The sequence below is a fragment of the Zonotrichia leucophrys genome, chromosome 5, assembly GCF_028769735.1.
Source record: "Zonotrichia leucophrys gambelii isolate GWCS_2022_RI chromosome 5, RI_Zleu_2.0, whole genome shotgun sequence".
Lineage (NCBI taxonomy): Eukaryota > Metazoa > Chordata > Aves > Passeriformes > Passerellidae > Zonotrichia > Zonotrichia leucophrys.
In genome coordinates, this window is record NC_088175.1 from 48,817,406 (window position 1) to 48,837,934 (window position 20,529).

Here is a 20,529-nt window from a genome sequence, read left to right on the forward strand (position 1 = left end):
GAAGTCCCTCTGCCCGGCACGTTCTCCTTTCCAGGGAAGGCTCCCTGCCCGCAGTATCCCCTTTCCCGGGACGTTCCCCTTCCCAGGCATGTCCCTCTGCCCGGGATGTCCCTTTGCCCGGGGTGTCACCTTTCCCGGGACGTTCCTCTGCCCGGAATGTCCCTCTGAGGAGCGTGTCCCCTGTCCACGGCTGTCCCCCTGCTTGTGTGACACCGCCGTGGCTCTGCTGTCCCTCCGGGGCTGGGACGCCGTGGCCGAGGGACAACGGGACAGCGGGACACGGGACAGGGGGACAGCGGGACACGGGACAGGAGGGCAGCGGGACAGGGGGACAGCCGCGCTGCTCTGAGTCCTCCCGGCCGGCAGGGGGCGCCACGCGCACCGGGGCCGCTCTGGGCGGGCGCGCGGGGCGGGGCGGCGCGCGGGCGGCCATGGCGGACACCGAGAAGCTCAACCTCGACTCCATCATCAGCCGCCTCCTGGAGGGTGAGCGGCCCCCGCCGCCCCCCGAGCGCCGGGACGCCCTCCCGCCGCTCGGGGAACCTCCCGGGGCCGGCTCGGGCCGTGTCCCGGCGCCGCGGGGCGGTCCCCGGCCTAGGCCTGGCGGGGGCGGGTTAGGCCGCGGTGGTTTGGGGGGGGTCAGGGCCGGGAAGGGTTTTGGGGGGGTTCCCGTGGGGTCTGCGGAGCTGGAGATGAGTCCTGAGGGCGAGGGGGATGTGAGGGGGGATCCCCAATGGGTCTGTGCCCCGCGGGACGGGGCTGCAGGAAATGGGGGCCCCAAGGGGTGTGTGCCCCGCGGAGGGGAACGGGAGGGGACGGGGCTGTCCCCAAGGGGCTGCGGGCCGCAGCTGGGCCTGGAGGGCGGGGAGGATACGGGCAGGGAGGGCTGGAGCAGGCAGGGCAGGGGTTCCTGGGGTGCTCTGGGGGTCCCCGAGCTCTTGGGGATCCCTGATCGTGTTCTCTGCGCTGGGAGCAGTCCAAGGGTCGCGGCCGGGGAAGAACGTGCAGCTGACGGAGAACGAGATCCGCGGGCTGTGCCTCAAATCCCGGGAGATCTTCCTGAGCCAGCCCATCCTGCTGGAGCTGGAGGCACCCCTCAAGATCTGCGGTGAGGCCTGCGTGGCTGCTGGGCAGCGCTGGGATGGCGTGGGGGGCTGCAGGGTGACACTGACAGCCTGTGTCCCTCCCCAGGTGACATCCACGGGCAGTACTACGACCTCCTGAGGCTCTTTGAGTACGGGGGCTTCCCCCCTGAGAGCAATTACCTGTTTTTGGGGGACTACGTGGACCGGGGCAAGCAGTCTCTGGAGACCATCTGCCTGCTGCTCGCCTACAAGATCAAGTACCCCGAGAACTTCTTCCTGCTGCGGGGCAACCACGAGTGTGCCAGCATCAACCGCATCTATGGCTTCTATGACGAGTGTGAGTGCCCGGGCTGTGCCCCCCAAACCCCGCTGCCATCCCTGGGCTCCCCCTTTCCCGCTGTTATCCCAGTGCTTTCCCATACTGACCCCACCTGGGAGCTCCTTCCCTCCCTCTTCCTGCCCTTCCTCTCTGTCCTCCTGCCCTTCCATGTCCTGCTGTCCCCAGGGTCAGCTCCAAGCCCCCTTTGTTCCCCGCAGGCAAGAGAAGATACAACATCAAGCTCTGGAAGACCTTCACCGACTGCTTCAATTGTTTGCCCATCGCCGCCATTGTGGATGAGAAGATCTTCTGCTGCCACGGAGGTGGGAATGGCCCTTCCCAGGGATCTGGGTGGGCTGGAGGAAGGGTGGGATGTCCCTGCTGAGCTCTGGGGGTGTCCCTTTCCCGCAGGGCTGTCCCCAGACCTGCAGTCGATGGAGCAGATCCGGCGGATCATGCGGCCCACGGATGTCCCGGATCAGGGGCTGCTCTGTGACCTGCTCTGGTCCGACCCCGACAAGGACGTGCAGGGCTGGGGGGAGAACGACCGTGGGGTCTCCTTCACCTTCGGCGCCGAGGTGGTGGCCAAATTCCTGCACAAGCACGACCTGGACCTCATCTGCCGGGCACACCAGGTACCAGTGGGTCCCCAGACACGGGGCACACGTGGGGTTTGGTCTCCAGTGGGTGCCAGGTGGTTCTACCCCGGGTATTGCCCCTTCAAGGAGAGTGTGTACCCCAGGAGTGTGTGGGGTGAAACTCTGGGGGTGTTTGCCTTGGGATTTGGGATTAACCTCAGCATTTGGGTATTTGCTCTGAAGTTTTTGCCCAGGAGGGATGAATAGTCACCCTTGGATGTGGCTGTTCCTCCCAGAGGTTGGATAATCACTCTGGATGATGGATACCTGCCCTGGGGCAGTGGGTGTTTGTCCCAGCATGGCTGTTTGCTGCAGGGCAGGGAGTGCTCACCCTGGTACTGAGGGCTGGAGATTCAGCCTGGGGCTCTGGGAATTAGCCAGGGCAGGTGGATACCGGCCACGGGAGGTGGATTTTTGCCAATCCCGTGTCCCCCCCAGGTGGTGGAGGACGGCTATGAGTTCTTCGCCAAGCGCCAGCTCGTCACCCTCTTCTCGGCCCCCAACTACTGCGGCGAGTTCGACAATGCCGGCGCCATGATGAGCGTGGATGAGACCCTCATGTGCTCCTTCCAGGTGAGCCCAGGAGGGGAAACACCCCTGGTTCCTGCAGGGAGGGCTGCAGGGAGTTCTGCCCTCCTGCAGAGCGGAGAGCCGGGGCAGGAGCTCACTGATTTCTCTCCCCCTTTGCCCACAGATTTTGAAGCCGGCCGACAAGAACAAAGGCAAATACGGGCAGTTCAGCGGGCTGAACCCCGCTGGGCGCCCCGTCACCCCTCCCCGAAACTCTGCCAAAGCCAAGAAATGAGCTGGGAGCCGCCCCCGTGCTGCCCACGCCCCACAGCCCCCCGCCCAAGCATCAGGTCGCTTTTCTTTCGACTCGTTTTTTTATTTGTAGGATCCTGCCCCCCCCCCGCCACGCTCCACCAAAGCAAATCCAGGCCCAGGGCAGGGAGTGCTGGGGCGAGGGGGGAGCCCAGAGCCCAGCCCTGGGGTGGCAGCGGAGGGGGGGGCAGGAGGATTTTTTGAGGAATAAACTTGTAATGGGTCACTGGGGGGTGCCTGTGCTGGTGGTTGGATGGAGGCTGGGGGTGGCAGTGACTCGGGGGCTCAGCTTTCTCCATCGCTGTCCTCCGCCAGCACCTCCTGGGTGGTGGCCGGACCAGGCCTTCCTGGTGTCATCACCGAGCCAAAAAACAGGGAGCGAAACTGTGGGGAGAAACGGGGGGTCAGGAGGAGGCTCTGCCCACCCCCTGCCCCCAGGCACACCCATCCCTCACCTTCTTGTGCGGGGGGGTCCCTGGCACAGCTCCCTCCTCCTCCTCCTCCTCCTCCTCCTCCTGGGGTTTGCTCTTGGCTGGCTGGGGGGTGCGCAGGGGGAAGGTGGGGCTGGGGGGTCCCTCTGAGCACCCCTCACTGGTTTCCATGGCTGCCATGTAGGACTCCAGGTCGTCACCAAAGTCATCTGGCGGGGCAGGCAGGTGGGACACACTGGTGGGGACAGAGAGGATTGGGAATGGTCACTCAGCTCCCTGCCTGTGGCCGCTGGAGGGCTCATCTGGGACTCACCCGTTGGTGGAAGGGCCCTGGGAGCTGCTGTCTAGGTCAGAGAGGGTGGCCAGCACCAGGTGAACCTCCAGGACGGTGTCATCCAGGGTGAAGATCACCGGCCTGGGGACACAGAGGGGCTCAGGGGGTGCCAGGCACGGGGCTGGCACAGGGTGCGGACGTGGTGACCGCTCCTACCTGCCGGGCTTGTCAAAGTGGATGGTGAGGGGCAGGTTGGAGGCCTCGGCAAAGCTCAGCAGGCCCTGGGGACAAAGGGGAGGGTGAGAGGGGCCAGGGGGTGACACGGGACTGGAGGGCTCAGCTGGGGACTCACACGGAATTCCTTGAGGCAGAAGGTGATGTGGGAGCCCGGGGCCACGGCCACCGACTGGAACTCGTCCTCAGCCAGCCACAGCTCCGTCACCATCGTCTTGCTCGGCTCTGGAGGGGAAGACGGGGTGGGTGGGGGGCTGGAGGGCACCCCAGGGTGGGGAGGGTCCCCTTACCCTGCAGGGCTCACCTGCGTCGTCCTCCACGTAGTTCCGCAGGCTGATTCTGCCACCGGTGCCAGTCCCCAGTGTCACCTCAGCCAGCGTCGGGGGAAAGTGCACCACGGCCTCTGCCAGCAGCCTGAGGGGCACAGGAGGGGGCTGAGCACCCCAAATCCTGTGGGGCCGGCCGGGGTCCCTCCTTCCATCCGCCCATCCGCTGGGATGATCCCCCAGCGCCACCGCCGTAGTGTCCCCTCACTCACCGTGCCGGGGCGCAGAGGCGGCTGGCGCAGCGCTGCGTGTCGAACACGGCCTGCAGCCGCTCGCACTCCTGGAAGGCCAGGTTGTGTGTCTTGGTGACACCTGGTGGCGGGGGGGGACAGCGGCTCAGCAGGGCAGGAGGCGGGGCCAGCACATCCCTGCTGTGCCTGTCCCCGCCGGTACTCACCGTGTCACCCCCAGGCTGTCCCAGCCGGTACTCACCGTGTCACCCGCCAGGCTGCCCCCGCCGGTACTCACCGTGCTTGCAGTGGAGCTGCAGGACCAGGCGGCTGGCACGAGGCTTGAGCAGGATGAGGCATTTCCCCACCGACTTCTCCAGCGAGGGCAGCGAGCGGAAGACGCCCAAGAAGGACTATGGGGATGCATACGGGGACTGTCACCTGCCTGGATCCCCCAGAACAACGAGGAGCTCTGGGGGGCCCGGGCAGGGCACGGCACCTTCATGTGCACTTTGCATCGGAAGAGCTCGGTGTCGGGCCCGGCGCTGCCCGGCTCGTACAGCTGGAAGAAGAGCGGTGCGAAGAGGAAGGCGGCGAAGGCAGAACGGGAGGAGTTGACAGCACGGAGGGACAGCTGGGGACAGAGCCACAGTGTTGGCACTGCCCGCACGGAGGGACGGGGGCACAGCTGCCCCCCAGCTCTCACCCAGCGCCCTCGGTGCTGCGTACCCCACTCTCGGTGGGCTCCAGGTAGAGCTCGTCGCCGATGCGGGACAGGGAGTGCACGGCCCGGCCGAGGACTGGGAAGGAGAGGGAGCGGGGGTGAGGCCGGGCTCCCGGGCACGCCGCGCTCCCGGGCCCCCGGCCACGCTCACCTTTGACGTTGCCGCCGGCGATCACACATTTCATGGCACCGGTACCGGCACCGGCACCGGGCGGGCACGTGGGGCCTTCGCACCAGCCCCCGGGCCCCGCCCCGCCGCCCGCAGGCCACGCCCCCTAGCGGAGCGTGCGGGCTATGCCACGCCCCCAGCGGGCTGCGCTCGGGCCTCGCCGCTCCCCCCGCCGCGGTGGTTGTTCCCTCCCCGCCCCGCCGGTGCCGTCTCTCCGCAGCGGCCCCGCAGTGGAGGCCCCCAGCCCCCCTGCCCCGTCCCTTCCCGGCGGTTCCGGCCTCTTCCCCGGCGCGCCCCGCCGGTGCCGTCCCGGCTTCCCGCGCCCGCCCTCCCAGGCCGCCTCCCCATTGGTCGGGGGCGCCGCTCGGTCCCGCCCCCGCCGCCAGCCGATTGGTCCGCGCTGAGGGGGCGAGTGACGGCACGCGCGATGGCCTCACGTGACCGGCGGGAGGGGCGGGGCCTCGGCCCGGCGACTCTCGGGGCTGCCCCGCCGGTAAGCCCCGCCTCCCGCAGCGCGCTATTGGGCACCGGTTGAAATGACGTGCGGCTCAGCCAATGGGGCTTCGACGCGCCCCTCAGCGCGGCTCCCAGCGCTCAGCCCCGCACCGGCTCCTTCCCGGGGCCTCCCGATCCATCCCGGGGCTCTGCCTGGGTCGTTCCGTGCTTGTGCCTCCCAGCACCCTGGCCCTCTCTTCATTCCCGGCAGCATCCCGGGCGAGGCTGCCCTTCCGCCGCACTGCCCGCACCTCCCGGTCCCTTTGCCGCTTCCCGCATTCCCGGGGCTCGGTGATCCCCAGGAATGGCTGCAACTCCCCGGAGCCGCTCCGGTGCTTCTCGAGATCCCGGTGTTTTGGGGATCCCTATCTCCCGGGACAGGGAATTTGGGGATCCCTATGTCCGCTTCCACAGGGGAGTGAAATGCTGTAAGTTAATGCTCGAGGGTCTCTCTCCATGCTGGAGGTGCTGCTGGCTGTGCATCCCATGGAATCACGGAATGGCTGGGCTTGGAAGGGACCTTAAAGCTCATCCAGGTCCATCCCCTGCCATGGGCAGAGACACCATTCACCGAGAAAGTTACTCCAGGCCCCATTCAGCACTTCCAGGAATGGATTTTTGGGGGTCTCCCAGAATTCTCCAGTGGGGGTACACTATAAATTCTGGGCTGGCCAAGTGTATCCATGAGTGGTCCACAGAATCCCAGAATGGTTGGAGTTGGAAGGGACCTTAAAATCCACCCTGTCATGGGCAGGGACATTTCCCATGGGTCCAGTTGCTCCCGTGTGGCCATGAGCACTTGCAGGGATGTGACACTGGCTTGGGGATGTGACACTGTCCCAGCTGTGTGACACTGTCCCAGCAGTGTGACACCAGCCCAGCCCACAGCCTGTGCCGCAGCCAGCCCGGAGCGGAGCAGCAGCTCCGGAGCCGTGGCCCCGGGGGAGGGGGGCTGTGGCCGTGAGGAACTCGAGTCGCGCTCCCAGCAGGGTCCCCCCTCCCCTCCCGCCCGTGCCGGAGCCGCCGCTCCCCGTCCCTCCTGCCGGCCCCGGTGGCCGCGGAGCCCGAGCCGAGGGGCCCCATTGCAGAGCCCTTGTCCCGCGGCTGCCTTCCTCCAGGGCATGGTGACAGCCTCTCCTCCTCCTCCTCCTCCTTTCCCTGGCTGGAGCGCTCGGTGCCTTTCACCCGGGATTTGTGGCTGCAGGTACAGGAGCTCCTGGCCCAGCCACGCGTAGGGCAGTGCTGGGACAGCCACACGGAGCCCCAGGGACTCCAGGCCTGCCTTGGCCTGGGCTCGGGCTCCAGCCGGATCTGGCTCCTCCACCCCTGGGGTGAGCACTGGCTGCTTCTCTTCCTCCCAGGAGGAGGAGGAGGAGAGGACGGGATTGTGTGGGAGCCTCCGTTCCAGCTCTGGCAGCGCAGCCCGGCTCCTCTGGAGCCGCCGTCCCCAGGAGGGGCTCTGGCCTCGGGGCTCGGCGTTTTATGGGGCTGCGGAGAGGACGCAGCTGGCTGCGGTCGTGACACACACACCTCAGCGGGGGCCAGCGCCGGGCCACCCCTCCCTCTCGCCGGGAATGGGCTGGATGGGGCCGGGAGCGGGAGCCTGGCAGCCCTCGGGGGCTGAGCTCCCCCTGGGGCCGGGCAGCTCACCCGGGATGGCGATGGCGGGCAAGGTGACAGCGCTGCTCCCTCGCACCCGGCGGGCTCGGGGCCGTGTCCCGGCTCCTTCCCTCTCCTCCGGCTCCCTTCCCGGCACATGGCACGGCGCCCTCGCCCGGGCAGAGGCTCGGCGAGACAGACGGCCACAGCTGGGCTGCCGCTGCCAGCCCGGCAGGAGGGGACACGCCGAGCCGGATGGCCGCTCCGCGCCCCTGCCCGCGCCCCAGCGCTGTCCCCACGGGGCCGGGCGCTGCCCGAGCCGAGCCCCGCTCCGGGGCTGCCGCCGGGGTTTCGGGGTTCGGGCAGCCCCGTCCCTGCCTCCCTCCTCCGGCCGCAAAGGGCAGCGCTGGGGGCCGGAGGTGAGCTCAGCTGCCCGGTGACGGCCCCGAGGGCAGGGCGGGCACGGCCTCACCCACTCCGGGAGATGAGGAGGAGGAGGAGCAGGATGTGAGGATGAAGCTTCGCAGCGCCTTGACCTGCCCGTGCCCCGTGCCCGCTTTGTGCCGGGGCCGGGGCTCCCTCCTGGCACCGCTGGCTGGCACAGGGAGAGCGGCTCAGGAGCTGCATCTGCCGGGCCGGGTTCCCTCCTCCTCCTCCTGCTCTCCTGTCTCAGGTGTGGGTCCAGCGGGAGCCGTGGCAGCCGGAAAGCTCCGCAGACCCGGGCGCAGCGCTGGGTTTTGGGGAGGGGAGAAGGCAGCAAGGGCAGCCCCGCCGCCTCGGCAGCCTGCAGACCCCCGGGGACGGCCCGGCGGCTTTTCCCAACTGCTCCAGCGCTGCTGGCGGGATCTGCTGGCTCGGGGGGGAAACCAGATACGCTGTCCTGCGGCTGGGGGGGCGAGGGGCCGGCCCCACGCCGAGCGGACCCCCCCAGACACACTGCCGGGGCGCCGGGCCGGGGCTCCCCCCAGCCGCGGATCCTTTGGGCAGCTCCGTCCGGCACCGCCGCAGCCCCTCCGGATCCCCAGAGCTGCGGGGCGTCCCCCATTCACCCGGGGGAGGGGATCCAGAGTCCCCCTCGCCACCCCTGACATGTCTGTTGGGCGCGTCCTCATGGATTCAACACCAAATCCGCACTTCCCGAGCCATAAATCAGCCAGCAGCGCGTCCGTGTGTGGCTTGTCCCTACGGGGGGTCCCCAAACTGCTGCTAATGACTTCAGCACCCAGTGTCCCGGTGGGTTTGGGGACAGGGGGTCCTGCTGTGCACCCCGCGTCCCGCGGAAAGCCGGGAGGATGCGATGGCAGCCGGGAAGGCTCGGACCTGGCCAGGGCCGGGGTCTGGAGTGGAAGCGAATCCGCCTGTTACCTCCCGGCCCTTCCCGGCGCTCCCAGCGCCTTTGTTTTAAACAAAGCTTTTTTTGGGGGGAGCCAGGACGTTCCTCTCCCCGTCGAGAGAGCCCCGCGGCAGCACCCACTCATGGACGAGGGACACGAGGGGAAGGGACGGGGGACTCCGGCTGTCGGGTCCCCTCCGGCGGCGGCTCCGCTCGGCCCTGGGGGTCTCCCCACGCCCCCCCAGCCCACCCCGCTCACCCCCGGTGGGCTGCGGGCAACGCCGCGGTCATTGCCAAGGGCCCCGCGGGCGCCGGGACGGGGATTGTCCTAACGGGGGAGGATAACCGGGAAGAAAGCGGCTCCGGCACCGGAGGGAAGGGGCTGGGGGGGCCCGGGGGCTCGGGGAGAAGCGAAGCCCCCGCTCGGGACGGAGGGTCCCCCGGGGCTGAGCCGCCGCAGCCGCTCCGGGGGGCTCCGGTTGTGCCGCCGGGACCCCACCGCTCTCCCCCCGCTCCGCCGCTCACCTGCCGCCGTCTCGGCGGGGCAGCGCCCGCCGCGCTGCGGCTCCCCGAGCCGGGGGGGGTCCGCGGGGCCCGGACCCCCTCTCTCGGCCGGAGGGGAGGGGGCTGGCCGTGCCAGCGAGGAGCCGAGGACCCCCCCCCCCCCGCCCCGCCACCACTCTTCCCGCACCGGCCGGCCCCATCCCTCCGCCGCTCCTCCCCGCTGCCCCGGGGGGGGAAGGAAGGGGGGGCAGGCTGGCACCCCACGCCCCCCTCGGCCCCGGCCCCGCCAGAGGAGCCGCTCCGCCGCACCTCGCCCCGTCCCCCGCCGTCCTCCCCTCCCCGGACCCCCCCTCCGTCCCGTCCCCCCCGTGCTCCCCCCGGGACCGGGCTCTCGGCTCTGTGCGCGGGGAGGAGGAGAGGCGAGAGGGCTCGGAGCGGCAAATGGGAGCCGCAGTCCCGGGCCGGTGTGCGGGACCGCTGCCTGCCCGCCCGGGGAGCCCAGAGCACGCACGCAGCGCCCCGGCCCCGCGCCCGTCCCGCATGGAGCTGAGAGCAGGTAGGAGACCCCCCCGGCTCCCGCACCGGCCCCGCACCGGCCCCGCACCGGCCCCGCACCGGCCCCGCCGCTGCCACTTTAACAAAAGCCGGGCGGGAGCCAGAAGCGCACCGGGGGCGCAGCGAGGCAGAAAGCGGGGGTCCCCCCCTTCCCAGCCGGCCAGCGGCACCCCGGGGGACCCCCCTCTTCCCTTCCCTCCCCTCCGCCTTCCGCAGCGCCGGGGCTCGGCTCCAGTCTCCCAACCTCTGCCCGGTGCCGGGAGCCCGGGATGGGGATGGGGAAAGGGGGGATGAAGCCGGGGCCGGGGGGGAGAGGGAGGGAATGAATGGAGCCCGCTCTTGTGTACAATTGCATCAAATACATTCTTTAAAGCAACCTGGTTCTGCTTAACACTTGAATTGGGAAAAAAAAAAAAAGAGGAAAGAAGGAGGCAGCAGCTTGGAGAGGGTGGATGCGAGCTCCAGTTTTTTTTTTCCTTTTTCTTTTTTTTTTTTTTTATTCCTGCATTCCTGGACCCCAATCAAAAGAGCAAATCAAGGGAGGTGGAAGGGGGGAACGGCGGCGAGCGAGGCAGCCGGAGCGCGGTGCGAGCCCTCCACACCCCAAAAACCCACCCAACCCGCCCCGGTTTTTTCTTTTTTTTTTTTTCCACCTAACACCCGAGCGAGCCCAAACCAAAACAAATAGAGACCGAGGGGAAAAAAAAAAAAGAAAAAGAAAAAAAAAGAAAGCCAGAAACCAACCCAAAAAAAAAAAAAAAAAAACACCACCACCCAACCCTGAGCGCGAGCGAAGCAGCGAGCCAGGGCTGAGGCGAGCGGGCGGGCTCGGGGAGCCGAGCAAGAGCCGAGCCCCCCAAAATCCCCCCGCACCCCGACTATGCTAAATGTAACCGGGGAGCTCTCAGGTAAGCCCGCGGCGCTGGGTGCGGGGCGGGGGGCTGCCCCAACTCCCCTGCCTGCATCTGCCGGCAGTTTTTTCCCCTTTCCAAACCGACTGCTGATTTTAATTTGATGTGATTAAAACGTCTGTCTGGCTTTGGGATTGATTTAAGACTTTCCCCTCTCTAGGTTGGGTTGTTGTTTCTTTTTTTTTTTTCTCTTTTTTTTTTCCCCTTTCTCTCCTTCCCTCTTTTCCATGCATGTTTGTGATTACCAGGGAGGGAACCGCCGCTGAGCACGGAGAATTAAACCCCGGGACCGACAGAGGGGAGGAAAAGGAAAGTCGGTGGGATTTATGGGGGGCTGCAAGAGTTAGTTTTCCTGCCCGGGGCTGCATTTCGGGGCTTGACACGGGATCCGCCGCTGGAGCCGGCGTCGTTCCTGCGGGACCCGGCAGCGGGGTTGGGGTGCCGGGGAGGAGGCGGCTTTGTTCCCTCGGCCCCGGCGGCCACCGGCACCCCCGGGGCGGCAGCGGGGCCGGCCGGCCTGGCGGCACACCGGCACCGGGGGCTGCTCGCCCGGAAAATGCTGGAAAACACCCTTAAAAGGTCAAAGTGTGGGCGCCGCCAGGCTCGCCGGGGTCCCGGGCGGCGGCACCGGGGCCGGGGCAGCACGAGGCCGCCGCCGGGTTCGGCTCCGGCTCCCGCGGTGCCGCCGTGACGCAGGACGGGCACGGCAGGGCGAGCGCAGGCGAACCGGAAAAGCGAGGCCGGGATCCCCGGCGGCTCCGTCGCCCTCCCTTGTCCCTTCCTCTCCCCCTTCCCGCCGCAGCCGGGCCCGGCGGACGTGGCCGGACCGGTGGCACGGCCGGTGCCGAGGCCTGCGGGGACGGGCGGGGAAGGGGACGCCGAGGAGGAGCCGCGGCGCTGGGGCTCGTCCGGTGGGACCCCGTTCCCGTTCCGGGACATCCCCAGCCGGGCGGTGTCGGGACTCTCGGCATCCCCGGTGTCCCTGTTTAGCGGGCGGTGCGAGGGCACGGTGGCGGCCGCACATCTGGGCTGCATTAGGCGCAGGCTCCGCTGGGAAATGCGGAGGGGTCTGCTTACAGGGCCGCGCTGGGGGGAGATTTATGCCCTGCTAAGTGGCACCGAGCCCCATAAATCATCCCCCCGCGCCCCCCGGGGCTGCAGCGCCGGTGTCCCGGTGCCACCGTGCCAGCACCGCCGTCCCAGCGAGGGCAGGCTGGTGGGGATGCACTCCTGGATGGGCTGGCTGGGAAATCTGGGATATCTCGGAAGCAGCTGGCCCGGCAGTGCTGTGGCTGCGTGTGGCACGTGGCCTGTGGGTGACAGAGGCGTCCCAGGCCTCAGCAGGGTGCTGTGGGGACATCAGGGCATGGCCGTGCCCACCAGAGCACTGGTGCCACACTGAGCCATGCAGGCAGGCAGTGTCCCCATGGCAGGCGATGTCAGCGGGGCTGGAGGTGCCAAGGTGTGTCACCCACAGCTCTGCGGTGCCACGTGGGCTGGCACCGGGTGTCCCCTGCCCCGCTGGAGGGCGGCCAGCCTGGCTCTGTGCTGGTGAGCCCCCAGAAAGCCCCTGGAGGGCTCTGTGGCTCCGTGACCGGCGCCGGGAGTGGCAGGAAGGGATGGAGGTGCCTCTTAGGGCGTGCGTGTGGGGCAGCGGGGTCTGGTTGGGATTAGGGGCCTGCGCCCCCCTCGCCGTCGGGGGTGTTTCCATGGTGCCGCTGGCTGGAGCCGGAGCTGGATGGGAAATCCAGGCCCAACTAATTACGGCCTCGCTGGAGTCTCCCGTGCGCGGCCGCATTTATAAACACACGGAGGAGACAGGATGTAAACACTCAGCGCCGCGAGCGAGCGAGAGCAGGCACGGCCTGCACCGGGGGGGACGCGGGGCCTGAGCCCCCCGCCCCACCACCCACCCCTGGCACGGCAGCTTTGCCATGGATGGATGGGATGGGATGGGATGGGATGGGATGGGATGGGATGGGATGCATGGGATGGGATGCATGGGATGGAGTGCGGCAGAATGGAATGGATGGAATGGGATGGGGACCGCGCAGCGGTGGCCGTGGGTGCTGTTGGGGAGCAAGGGCACACGTGTTCTTCCTATTGGAACTTGGGGAATGCTGTGTCTGTGGTATCTGGGTGTGGAAGGTGAGCATCCCTGTGTCCCCACCGTGCCAGCTCCACAGGGACGCTGCTGTGCTGTGGTGTCACCTCCCCAGACATGGCGGGGTTAAATGCCAGCAGTGTGGGGACACAGAGGCCGCTGTCCATGAGTGTCACCCACTCCAGGCCCCTCGGAGCTGGCGGCCACACTGGGCTGGGAAACCCCTGTGAAGGGTTAAGCGGTGCCCGTTGGTGGCCAGGACAGTGGCTGGCGTAGCGGGGACAGGGCTGCTTTGTCCTCTGTGCCACAGCCATGCCTGGCCACCGCCAGACCTCCCGTGCTGGCCCCAGGAGCGGGGCTGCGGGCTGGGACGGGGCTCTGCTGGCCGCTGGCCGCCGGCCCATCAGATACAGGGCAGCTCCCGCCGCGGCGCTGGGGCCGCCTCGGCCCCGTCCTGGGCCGGGGCTCCGGGGCCGGGGGGTCTCCCCTTCCCGCCGCCGCCCCCGCCGCCAGGCTTTCGGGAAAGCGGCTCTGTGGTCGCGCAGCCCTGGCGGCTCTGCCCACAGCATGCCCAGCGAACAGCTCACCGTCTCCGTGGCCGAATTCCTGCCTCGGCCGCTGGCCGGGAGGTCTGGCCAGCGCTGCTGCCTGCGCTGCCGGGCGGGTGGCAGGCAGGGGGTCCCCGGTGTCACCCCAAAGGGGGCGAGCCGCGTCCCCGCTGCCACGTGTGCGGTGGGTGTCCGTGGCAGCGCCGGTGTGTGCGGGTGGGTGTGCTGGCAGAGCAGGGGGTGCCCGCTGCCCTGGCCCCCCGTCACCTCGGCTGCTCGGGTGTCCCCAGGGCCCAGCGGGTGACCCCGGGCAGGCACGCCATGAGCTGCTTACGTGGGCTGGGAGCATCCTGGCCGCGCTCCAGGGCCGGTTTTGAAACCCTCGGGCTCTTCCTCTCCGACGTCACCGGGATCCAGCTGTGCCGGCTGGAGCCTCCCTCCTCCACTGTCTGTGCCGGTGGGTGCCCGGCGCCAGCCGCGGGGACACGGTGGGCAGAGGACAGCGGGGGCACCGGCTGTGGCTGGGCCATTGTCACTGCTGGGCCACAGTCACCGTCACTGCTGTGCCACTGTTATCGTCACTGCTGTGCCACGGTCATTGTCACTGCTATGCCACGGTCACTGACACTGCTGTGTCATGGCCACCCTCATTACTGTGCAGTGTCACTGTCACTGCTGTGTCATGGCCACTGTCAGTGGTGTGCCCCAGTCACTGTGACAGCTGTGTCATGTGTGTCATGGTTACCATCACTGCTGTGCCCCGGTCACTGTCACTGCTGTGTCATGGCCACCCTCATTACTGTGCAGTGTCACTGTGACTGCTGTGCCCCAGTCACTATCAGTGCTGTGCCTCAGTCACTGTCACTGCTGTGCCAGGGTCACCATTGTCACTGTGTCACGGTCACCTCTGCCCAGCACCATCCATTCTGTGCATCCCACCATTCCCACCCCTCAGACACCCACCTCCATCCCCTTCCTCCACCATCCTCATCCTCGTGTCCAGGCCACCTGCCCGGGATCCACCATGGCTGCATCCCAATCTCCCATCCCTGCCATCCCCCCCCATCCCGCTCCCCGGCTGTGTTTGGTTTGGCACGGGCCAGGCCGGGGCGGGTGTAAATCCCGCCTGGAAACCGGAGCCGGCGGCGGGCGAGGGTCCGGCCAAAGCAAACACCGAGGGGGGGGGTTCTGTGTGCTGTGAGTCACCGCGGCCCCCCCGCCCCCCCCGGCCCACGCTCGCACGCACGGGGAGCCGGCCGCACGCTCCGTGCACCGGGAGGCACCGGGACACACCGGGATGCACTGGGATGCACGCACGGGGGACACGGGGGCACGTGGCGCCACGTGGGGTGTCACAACGCGGTGTGGCGTGGTGTGTCCACAGCGTGTCACACGTGGGTGGCACATAACGGAGTGTCCTCCCCGATGGGGTATGTGCACAGCACGCTGCATGCTCGCCCAGCATGTCCTGTGAGTGCCACACGTGTCACACGCCCGTGTGGGAGGTGACACACCTGGGTGATGTCTCATGCGTGTGGTGCGTCACACGTGTGCATGGTGTCACACTGCATGGTGTCACACGTCTGGAAAATGCCATGTTCCCCACGTCTGTGTGATGCACACACATCAGGTGCATCCCAGGCGTGCCTTGGACGCATCCCAGAGGTGTCACGAGTGTCCTGCACACCTCTGGTGTGTATCCCAGGTGTCACGAGTGTCCTGCACACCTCCGCGGTGCGTCCCAGGCGTGACAGTGCCCTGCACACCTCCGGGGTGCATCCCAGGTGTGACAGTGCCCTGTACACCCACGGGGCACTCGCATCCCCCACAGCCAGGTTTGCGGTTTGCAGGACACCCAGGGCGGTGATGCCGCTGTGACCGGAGCCGGGGTGTCCCCGAGGGCCGCCGTGCGTCACCCGCGGCCGGTGACGGGGAGCGGTGACGCGCGGGGCGCGGGGGGCTGCCCGCAGCGGGAGCCCCGCGGTGCCGAGCCGTGCCAGCGGCCGGGCTTTCCCGGGAAGCGCTGCCGGGAAGGCCGGCTGTGGCGAGCCGGGGGTGCCAGCTGGCCGCAGCGTGCTGGCCGCGGGCGGTGACCTTTGCGGAGCCGCCGGCCGCGCTCCGGGGCCGCCCTGACGTCAGGCCGGTGATGACGGGGACCCCGCCGGCGCTTTCCGGTGCCTCCGCAAAGGTCACCCCGCGCCCCGGCCGTTCCGAGGAGCCGCTTCCCACCCCCCTCCCCCCCATATTCCCGGTGGCCCCTCGGCGGGGGTCCCCGCTGGGTGCCCGGGCCGCTCCGGCGTTGGCGGTGCCCAAATATATCCCAGGCGTGTGTCCCGGCGGGAATGCCGCGGCCGCGCTGCTCCAGACCATATAAAGGATTGTTGGTGCAGCCGCGGGCGGGAGCGCTCCGAGGGGAGCCGGGGGGTCACCGCGCTGAGGTGGGGGATTCCTGCTGCTCCGGGGGCTGCTGAGGTGAGGAGGATCTCACCCTCCCCACCTCCGTGCCTCAGTTTCCCCGGGTTCAGACGGGTGACTCGGGGATACTCTGCAGGCTCAGCGCCGCACACACAGAGACGGAGTGTCCCTGTCACCCGCCCTGAGGTGTTGTGTGTCTCCCACAGGTGACTCTTGGGGGATCTTCACCTTCCTGTGCGCCGCGCTTTGCAACCTGCCGGCGCTGCCGGCGCTGAACTGCTCCGAGGAGCTGGGCGCCGGCCAGTCCATCCAGCAGACGTACGACCTGACCCGCTACCTGGAGCACCAGCTCCGCACCCTCGCCGGCACCTACGTGAGTTCCCAACGCGGCACCTCCCGGGATATCCACCCCGTGCCCAGTTGCTCCCACGCCGGAGGGCGCGGAAATGCCTCATCGCCCCCCGGGCGCAGGGCGTCTCCCGGGCACCCTCCCCTCGGCCCGTGATTCCGTCATGGGCGCGGGCATCCGCCTCTCCCTCCCCGCCGGCGTCGCCGACTCACCCGGAGGTTCCCCGTCCCTGCCCTGACGTGCCCTCGGCGGGCCCGGCGCGTTCGGTGCCAAGCGGTGACGATGGCACAGCCCGGGCCGCGCTGGAACTTCCGGCTGGGGCCGGGCACGAGGGGGAACGTGACGGGAGAAGGGAGAGCCGGGATGAGCGGGATGAGCGGGACGTGGAGCTGGGCACGGCGTGGATTTGTATCCCTGACCTCCGGCACCCCCATTCCCTTGCAGCTGAACTACCTGGGTCCCCCGTTCAATGAGCCCGACTTCAACCCGCCACGGCTGGTGCGTGCCGAGCCACGCGTGCCCAGCGCCACCGTGGACCTGGACCTGTGGCGGGGCCTGACGGACAACGCGCGTCTGGCCGCCAACTACCGGGCCTACAGCCGCCTGCTCTGCTACCTGCGGCTGCTGGACGGGCAGGTGGGCATGGCCGAGCTGCGCCACCGCCTCGCCCACTTCTGCGCCAGCCTGCAGGGGCTGGTGCTCAGCATCGGCGGCGTCATGTCCTCGCTGGGGTACCCGCTGCCCGCCGGGCCCGCCGCGCCGCCCGCCGGGCCCCCCGGCGCGCACACCGCCCCCAATGACTTCCTGAAGAAGATGGATGATTTCTGGCTGCTGAAGGAGCTGCAGACCTGGCTCTGGCGCTCGGCCAAGGACTTCAACCGCCTCAAGAAGAAGGTGCCGCCCGCTGTGGTCACCCTACGGCTGGAGGCGAGGGGGTTCTGAGCACCTGCTGGGCTCCAGTGCCACCACGGCCACGCAGGTCCCCTCTCCACCACTGGTGTGCCTTGAGAAATGGGGCTCCAAACCCCAAACCACCCCACAACCTCATCATCACCTGGCAGTGCCTTGAAAGATGGGGCTCCTGACATCACGTGTCATCACAGCCACCCTGCCGCCCCTCCATTATCATCATCATCATCATATTGTGCCTTAAGGAACAGGGTTCCTGACCCCAAGTGCCACCATGCCACCCCGTGTTCCCTGTCCACCACCAGGGTGCTTTGAGAAATAGGGTTTCTGACCCCCAAGTGCCCCCACAGCCAGCTCACAATCCCACTTTCACCACGGTGCCTTAAGTGAGGGGCTCCTGACCCCAAGTGCCACCCACCACAGCCACCTCACGTCCCCTCTGTCACCACACTCTGCTGTATGGGATGCATCTCCTGACCCCAAGTGTCACCAAAACCACTCCATGTCCCCTCTTCACAACCAGTGTCCCTTCAAAACTGTCTCCTGACCCTGGAGTGCTGCCAAAGCCACCCCACATCCTTATCATCACCCAGCTGTGCCTTAAGGGGTGGAGCTCCTCACCCCAAAGTGCCACCACAGTCACCCCGCAGCCCCTCCGTAAGTAGGTTGTGTCTTAAGGGACAGGTGTCCTGACTCTCACGTGCCCCTCCATGGTCCCCAAGCCCCAGTGTGCCTGTCCCCATCCCTAAAATCTCCAGAGTGGGTGAAAACCCCGCCCATCCCCAAAAGGACCAACGCCCTCTGAGCATAGGAATAACCCCCTCCCCAGCCAGCAGCAAGCCACGCCCCCGGAGCAATAGGCTCCGCCCCAGACGGCAATAAGCCCCTCCCACTCGCCTGTGTAGCAAGCCCCGCCTCCTCCCCGCCTCAGGCCCCGCCCCCTGACCCAAGCCCCGCCTCCCCATGGGTGTCCATCGATGGGCGGTGGGGCGAGGCCGTGGGGCGCGGCCGCTGTCCCGGTGCGTCTATGAGTGTTTATTTATTGGAGATGTTTATTTATTGGGGTATTTATTGCAGAAGATCTATTCTTGTATGAACGAATAAAAGCCTTTCTCCAGCCCCCTGCCTCGCCCGTGACGCACCCCAGTCACGGCTCCGTGTGGAATTTGGGCTGCTCCCGTCAGTGCCATCAGCAGGGATCAGGGTGAAGGGCTCCAAGTGTGGGGATTGGGGTGTTCCCCTCTCTCACAGGGTGGGGGTTCAGGTAACCCCACCCTGAGGACAGGCACTCCCCTCCCTGGGCACTACTTGGGGGTGCCCAGGATCATGTGGAAGGTTCCGGGCTGGGGCTCGAAGCCGATGGCCTGCAGGGCGTGCAGCGAGGCCGTGTTGTGGGGCAGCACGGCGCAGTAGATGGGGAAGCCACGGGCGTGCAGCTCCCGGCCCAGCGCGTTCAGCGGGAGCCCGGTGAGGCCGTGGCCGCGCCAGGCAGGCACCGTGTAGCCATGGCGCAGGCAGCCCTGCCCGTCCAGCAGGCTCCAGGACACCGGGCGGCCCCGCGGGCCCAGCAGGCAGGCGGAGGGCAGCGCCCGCACCAGCCCCAGCAGGAACGCCCGGCTGCGGGCATTGCCCCCCAGCGCCCACGTGGCGTTGAGCAGAGAGATGTGGGATGGGGACACGGGCGCCAGGCGCAGGCCCGGGGGCATCCTGCAACAGGGCATGGCAGAGGGGAGAATGCTGAATGCTGGTTCCAGCCGGGATGGCAGATGGGGTGGGATTGGGAACCCCTGTGCCACCCAGGGATGAAATATGGGGCCCTTATACTACCCAGGAGTAGGATTGGGGACCCCTGTGCCAATGGGGGATTCCAGGGATGGAATCTGAAACCCTCATGACACCTAGGAGTGGGACTGGGGACCCCTGTGCCACCCAAGGATGTGCTCAGTGATCCCACTCATGTCACCTAGTGACCCCTGTGCCACTCAGGCAAGTGCTCAGGGACCCCTGTGCCACCCAGGGATGGAATTTGGGACCCTTGTTTCCCCTAGGGATGGGATTTGGAACCCCTGTGCCACCCAGAGATGGACTCTGAGACCATCATAACACCCAGGAGAGGGACTGAGGACCCCTGTGCCACCTGGAGGTGTGCTCAGTGATCCCTCTCATGTCACTCAGTGATCCCGGTGCCACTCAGGCAAGTGCTCAGGGACCCCTGTGCCACCTAGGGGTGTGCTTAGTGATCCCACTCATGCCACCCCGTGCCTGTCAGGGATGTGCTTGGGGACTGCTGTGCCACCAACAGAGGTGACTATGACCCCCCTGTGCTACCCAGAAATGTGACAGGTCTCCGTGTGCCACCCAGGGATGTGACTGGTCCCTCAGTGCCCATGTGCCCCCAGAGCCCCCTGTCCCCTCAGTGTCCCCTGTGCCCCCAGTGCCCCTCACTCACTGCCTGCGGGGCTGGGGGGGCTCAGGGCTCATCAGTGCCCGGTACTGGATCGTCTCCACCTTCAGGCCCCTGGCAATGGCCACCTCCTGCACGGCCTGGTCCAGCCCATCCTGCATCCCTGGGACACCCTGTCAGCCAGACAGGGGACCCAGATGGAGGGCAGAGGAGCCCAGTGTCCTCCCAGTGCCATCCTTACCCAGAATCTGGAAGGCTCTTTCCCGGGTGATGGCCTCAGTGCCCTCCAGCAGTGCCTGCAGGGCTCCCTTGTTCCGGTAGAACACGGACAGCTGGTTGGTGTAGTAGTCCTTGGGGTCCCTGTGGTCCTGGGAGGGACATGGAGCTGAGGGTGGCACCCCAGTTCCCAGGCCCCTGGGGTGTGGGGTGCTGCTGCCAGGGCAGGGGCAGCACCCAGGGCAGCACCTCTGGGCGCAGGCGGGTCAGGACGATGCTGAAATTGGGCCAGGAGTCCACCAGCACCTCGTGGGAGGCCGGGTTCCCCCTGGCCACCGTCATCACTGTCCCCAGGACCTGCACGGAAGGTCATTGTCACCTGTAGGACAGGGCGGAGGGGACACAGGGGTGCCCAGAGTCCCTGTGGTCCCTCACCAGCAGGGGAGAGGGAGCAGCAGAGACCCCAGGGTGTCTGTCTGCAGCAGGGCAGGGGAGAGGGGACACAGGGGTCCTTGTCACCACCAGGGTACATGGGGAGGCAGAGGGGTCCCAGGGTCCTCATACTGGCAAGGCAGGGGACGGGGGACAGGGACAGGGGGGTCCCGGGAATCAGCAGCACTGACAGGACAAGGGTGAGGGGACAAAGGAGACCCCAGGGTCGTCACCACCGACAGAGAGGGAGGGACAGAGGGACAGAGGGATCCCCAGGGACACTGTCACCAGCAGGACAGGGCAAAGGAGACAGAGGGAGCCTCGGGGTGGCTGTCACCGGCAGGGTGGTGGGCAGGCTCTTCCGCAGGATCTCCTCCAGGAGCTGCAGCTGGGCTGGGCACCTCAGGATCTGCATGGCTTCGTGACCGTGGGGCAGGTGGGGACACCAAGGATCCGTGGGGAGCTGGTGGCACTGGGGCAATGTCCCAGAGTGTCCCAGACAGGCACCCGTCCTCAGGTGGCCACAGGGCTGGCCCAGTGCCCAGTGTTCAGCAGGATGGACC

General features: G+C 67.7%; 4 protein-coding genes across 4 annotated transcripts; 2 read left to right on the forward strand and 2 right to left on the reverse strand.

Moving 5' to 3' along the window:
• Nucleotides 1-385: 385 nt before the first annotated feature.
• PPP1CA (protein phosphatase 1 catalytic subunit alpha) lies at nucleotides 386-3,090 on the forward strand. The gene is made up of 7 exons (XM_064715403.1): nucleotides 386-486; nucleotides 977-1,108; nucleotides 1,192-1,422; nucleotides 1,623-1,727; nucleotides 1,816-2,039; nucleotides 2,481-2,615; nucleotides 2,737-3,090. The coding sequence occupies exons 1-7, from the start codon at nucleotides 432-434 to the stop codon at nucleotides 2,845-2,847; spliced, it is 993 nt and encodes a 330-aa protein (XP_064571473.1). The 5' UTR covers nucleotides 386-431; the 3' UTR covers nucleotides 2,848-3,090.
• RAD9A (RAD9 checkpoint clamp component A) lies at nucleotides 2,908-5,441 on the reverse strand. Its single transcript, XM_064715405.1, has 11 exons — nucleotides 5,175-5,441; nucleotides 5,029-5,099; nucleotides 4,799-4,933; nucleotides 4,598-4,712; nucleotides 4,342-4,441; nucleotides 4,108-4,217; nucleotides 3,922-4,028; nucleotides 3,786-3,850; nucleotides 3,609-3,710; nucleotides 3,320-3,530; nucleotides 2,908-3,248 (listed from the first exon to the last, which is right to left on the reverse strand). The coding sequence occupies exons 1-11, from the start codon at nucleotides 5,206-5,208 to the stop codon at nucleotides 3,150-3,152; spliced, it is 1,149 nt and encodes a 382-aa protein (XP_064571475.1). The 5' UTR covers nucleotides 5,209-5,441; the 3' UTR covers nucleotides 2,908-3,149.
• A 5,036-nt stretch (nucleotides 5,442-10,477) lies between these two features.
• CLCF1 (cardiotrophin like cytokine factor 1) lies at nucleotides 10,478-18,021 on the forward strand. Its single transcript, XM_064714437.1, has 3 exons — nucleotides 10,478-10,586; nucleotides 15,863-16,029; nucleotides 16,450-18,021. The coding sequence occupies exons 1-3, from the start codon at nucleotides 10,559-10,561 to the stop codon at nucleotides 16,945-16,947; spliced, it is 693 nt and encodes a 230-aa protein (XP_064570507.1). The 5' UTR covers nucleotides 10,478-10,558; the 3' UTR covers nucleotides 16,948-18,021.
• LOC135448413 (glycine-N-acyltransferase-like protein 3) lies at nucleotides 17,996-20,431 on the reverse strand. Its single transcript, XM_064714436.1, has 5 exons — nucleotides 20,304-20,431; nucleotides 19,784-19,891; nucleotides 19,560-19,686; nucleotides 19,364-19,481; nucleotides 17,996-18,621 (listed from the first exon to the last, which is right to left on the reverse strand). Exons 1-5 carry the CDS (start codon nucleotides 20,379-20,381, stop codon nucleotides 18,219-18,221), a joined length of 834 nt encoding a protein of 277 aa, XP_064570506.1. The 5' UTR covers nucleotides 20,382-20,431; the 3' UTR covers nucleotides 17,996-18,218.
• Between the last annotated feature and the right edge of the window lie 98 nt (nucleotides 20,432-20,529).

Coding starts and splice junctions, on each gene's coding strand:
- CLCF1 (XM_064714437.1), top strand. CDS start 10,559: ATGCTAAATGTAACCGGGGAGCTCTCAG. Junction 10,587..15,862: donor TGTAACCGGGGAGCTCTCAG/GTAAGCCCGCGG, acceptor TGTCTCCCACAG/GTGACTCTTGGGGGATCTTC. Junction 16,030..16,449: donor GCACCCTCGCCGGCACCTAC/GTGAGTTCCCAA, acceptor ATTCCCTTGCAG/CTGAACTACCTGGGTCCCCC.
- PPP1CA (XM_064715403.1), top strand. CDS start 432: ATGGCGGACACCGAGAAGCTCAACCTCGACTCCATCATCAGCCGCCTC. Junction 1,423..1,622: donor CTATGGCTTCTATGACGAGT/GTGAGTGCCCGG, acceptor TGTTCCCCGCAG/GCAAGAGAAGATACAACATC. Junction 2,040..2,480: donor TCATCTGCCGGGCACACCAG/GTACCAGTGGGT, acceptor TGTCCCCCCCAG/GTGGTGGAGGACGGCTATGA.
- LOC135448413 (XM_064714436.1), bottom strand. CDS start 20,381: ATGCAGATCCTGAGGTGCCCAGCCCAGCTGCAGCTCCTGGAGGAGATC. Junction 19,482..19,559: donor AAGAGCCTTCCAGATTCTGG/GTAAGGATGGCA, acceptor AGGGTGTCCCAG/GGATGCAGGATGGGCTGGAC. Junction 18,622..19,363: donor CCCCCCCAGCCCCGCAGGCA/GTGAGTGAGGGG, acceptor GCCCTGTTGCAG/GATGCCCCCGGGCCTGCGCC.
- RAD9A (XM_064715405.1), bottom strand. CDS start 5,208: ATGAAATGTGTGATCGCCGGCGGCAACGTCAAAG. Junction 4,029..4,107: donor CTACGTGGAGGACGACGCAG/GTGAGCCCTGCA, acceptor CTTCCCCTCCAG/AGCCGAGCAAGACGATGGTG. Junction 3,249..3,319: donor GGACCCCCCCGCACAAGAAG/GTGAGGGATGGG, acceptor TTCTCCCCACAG/TTTCGCTCCCTGTTTTTTGG.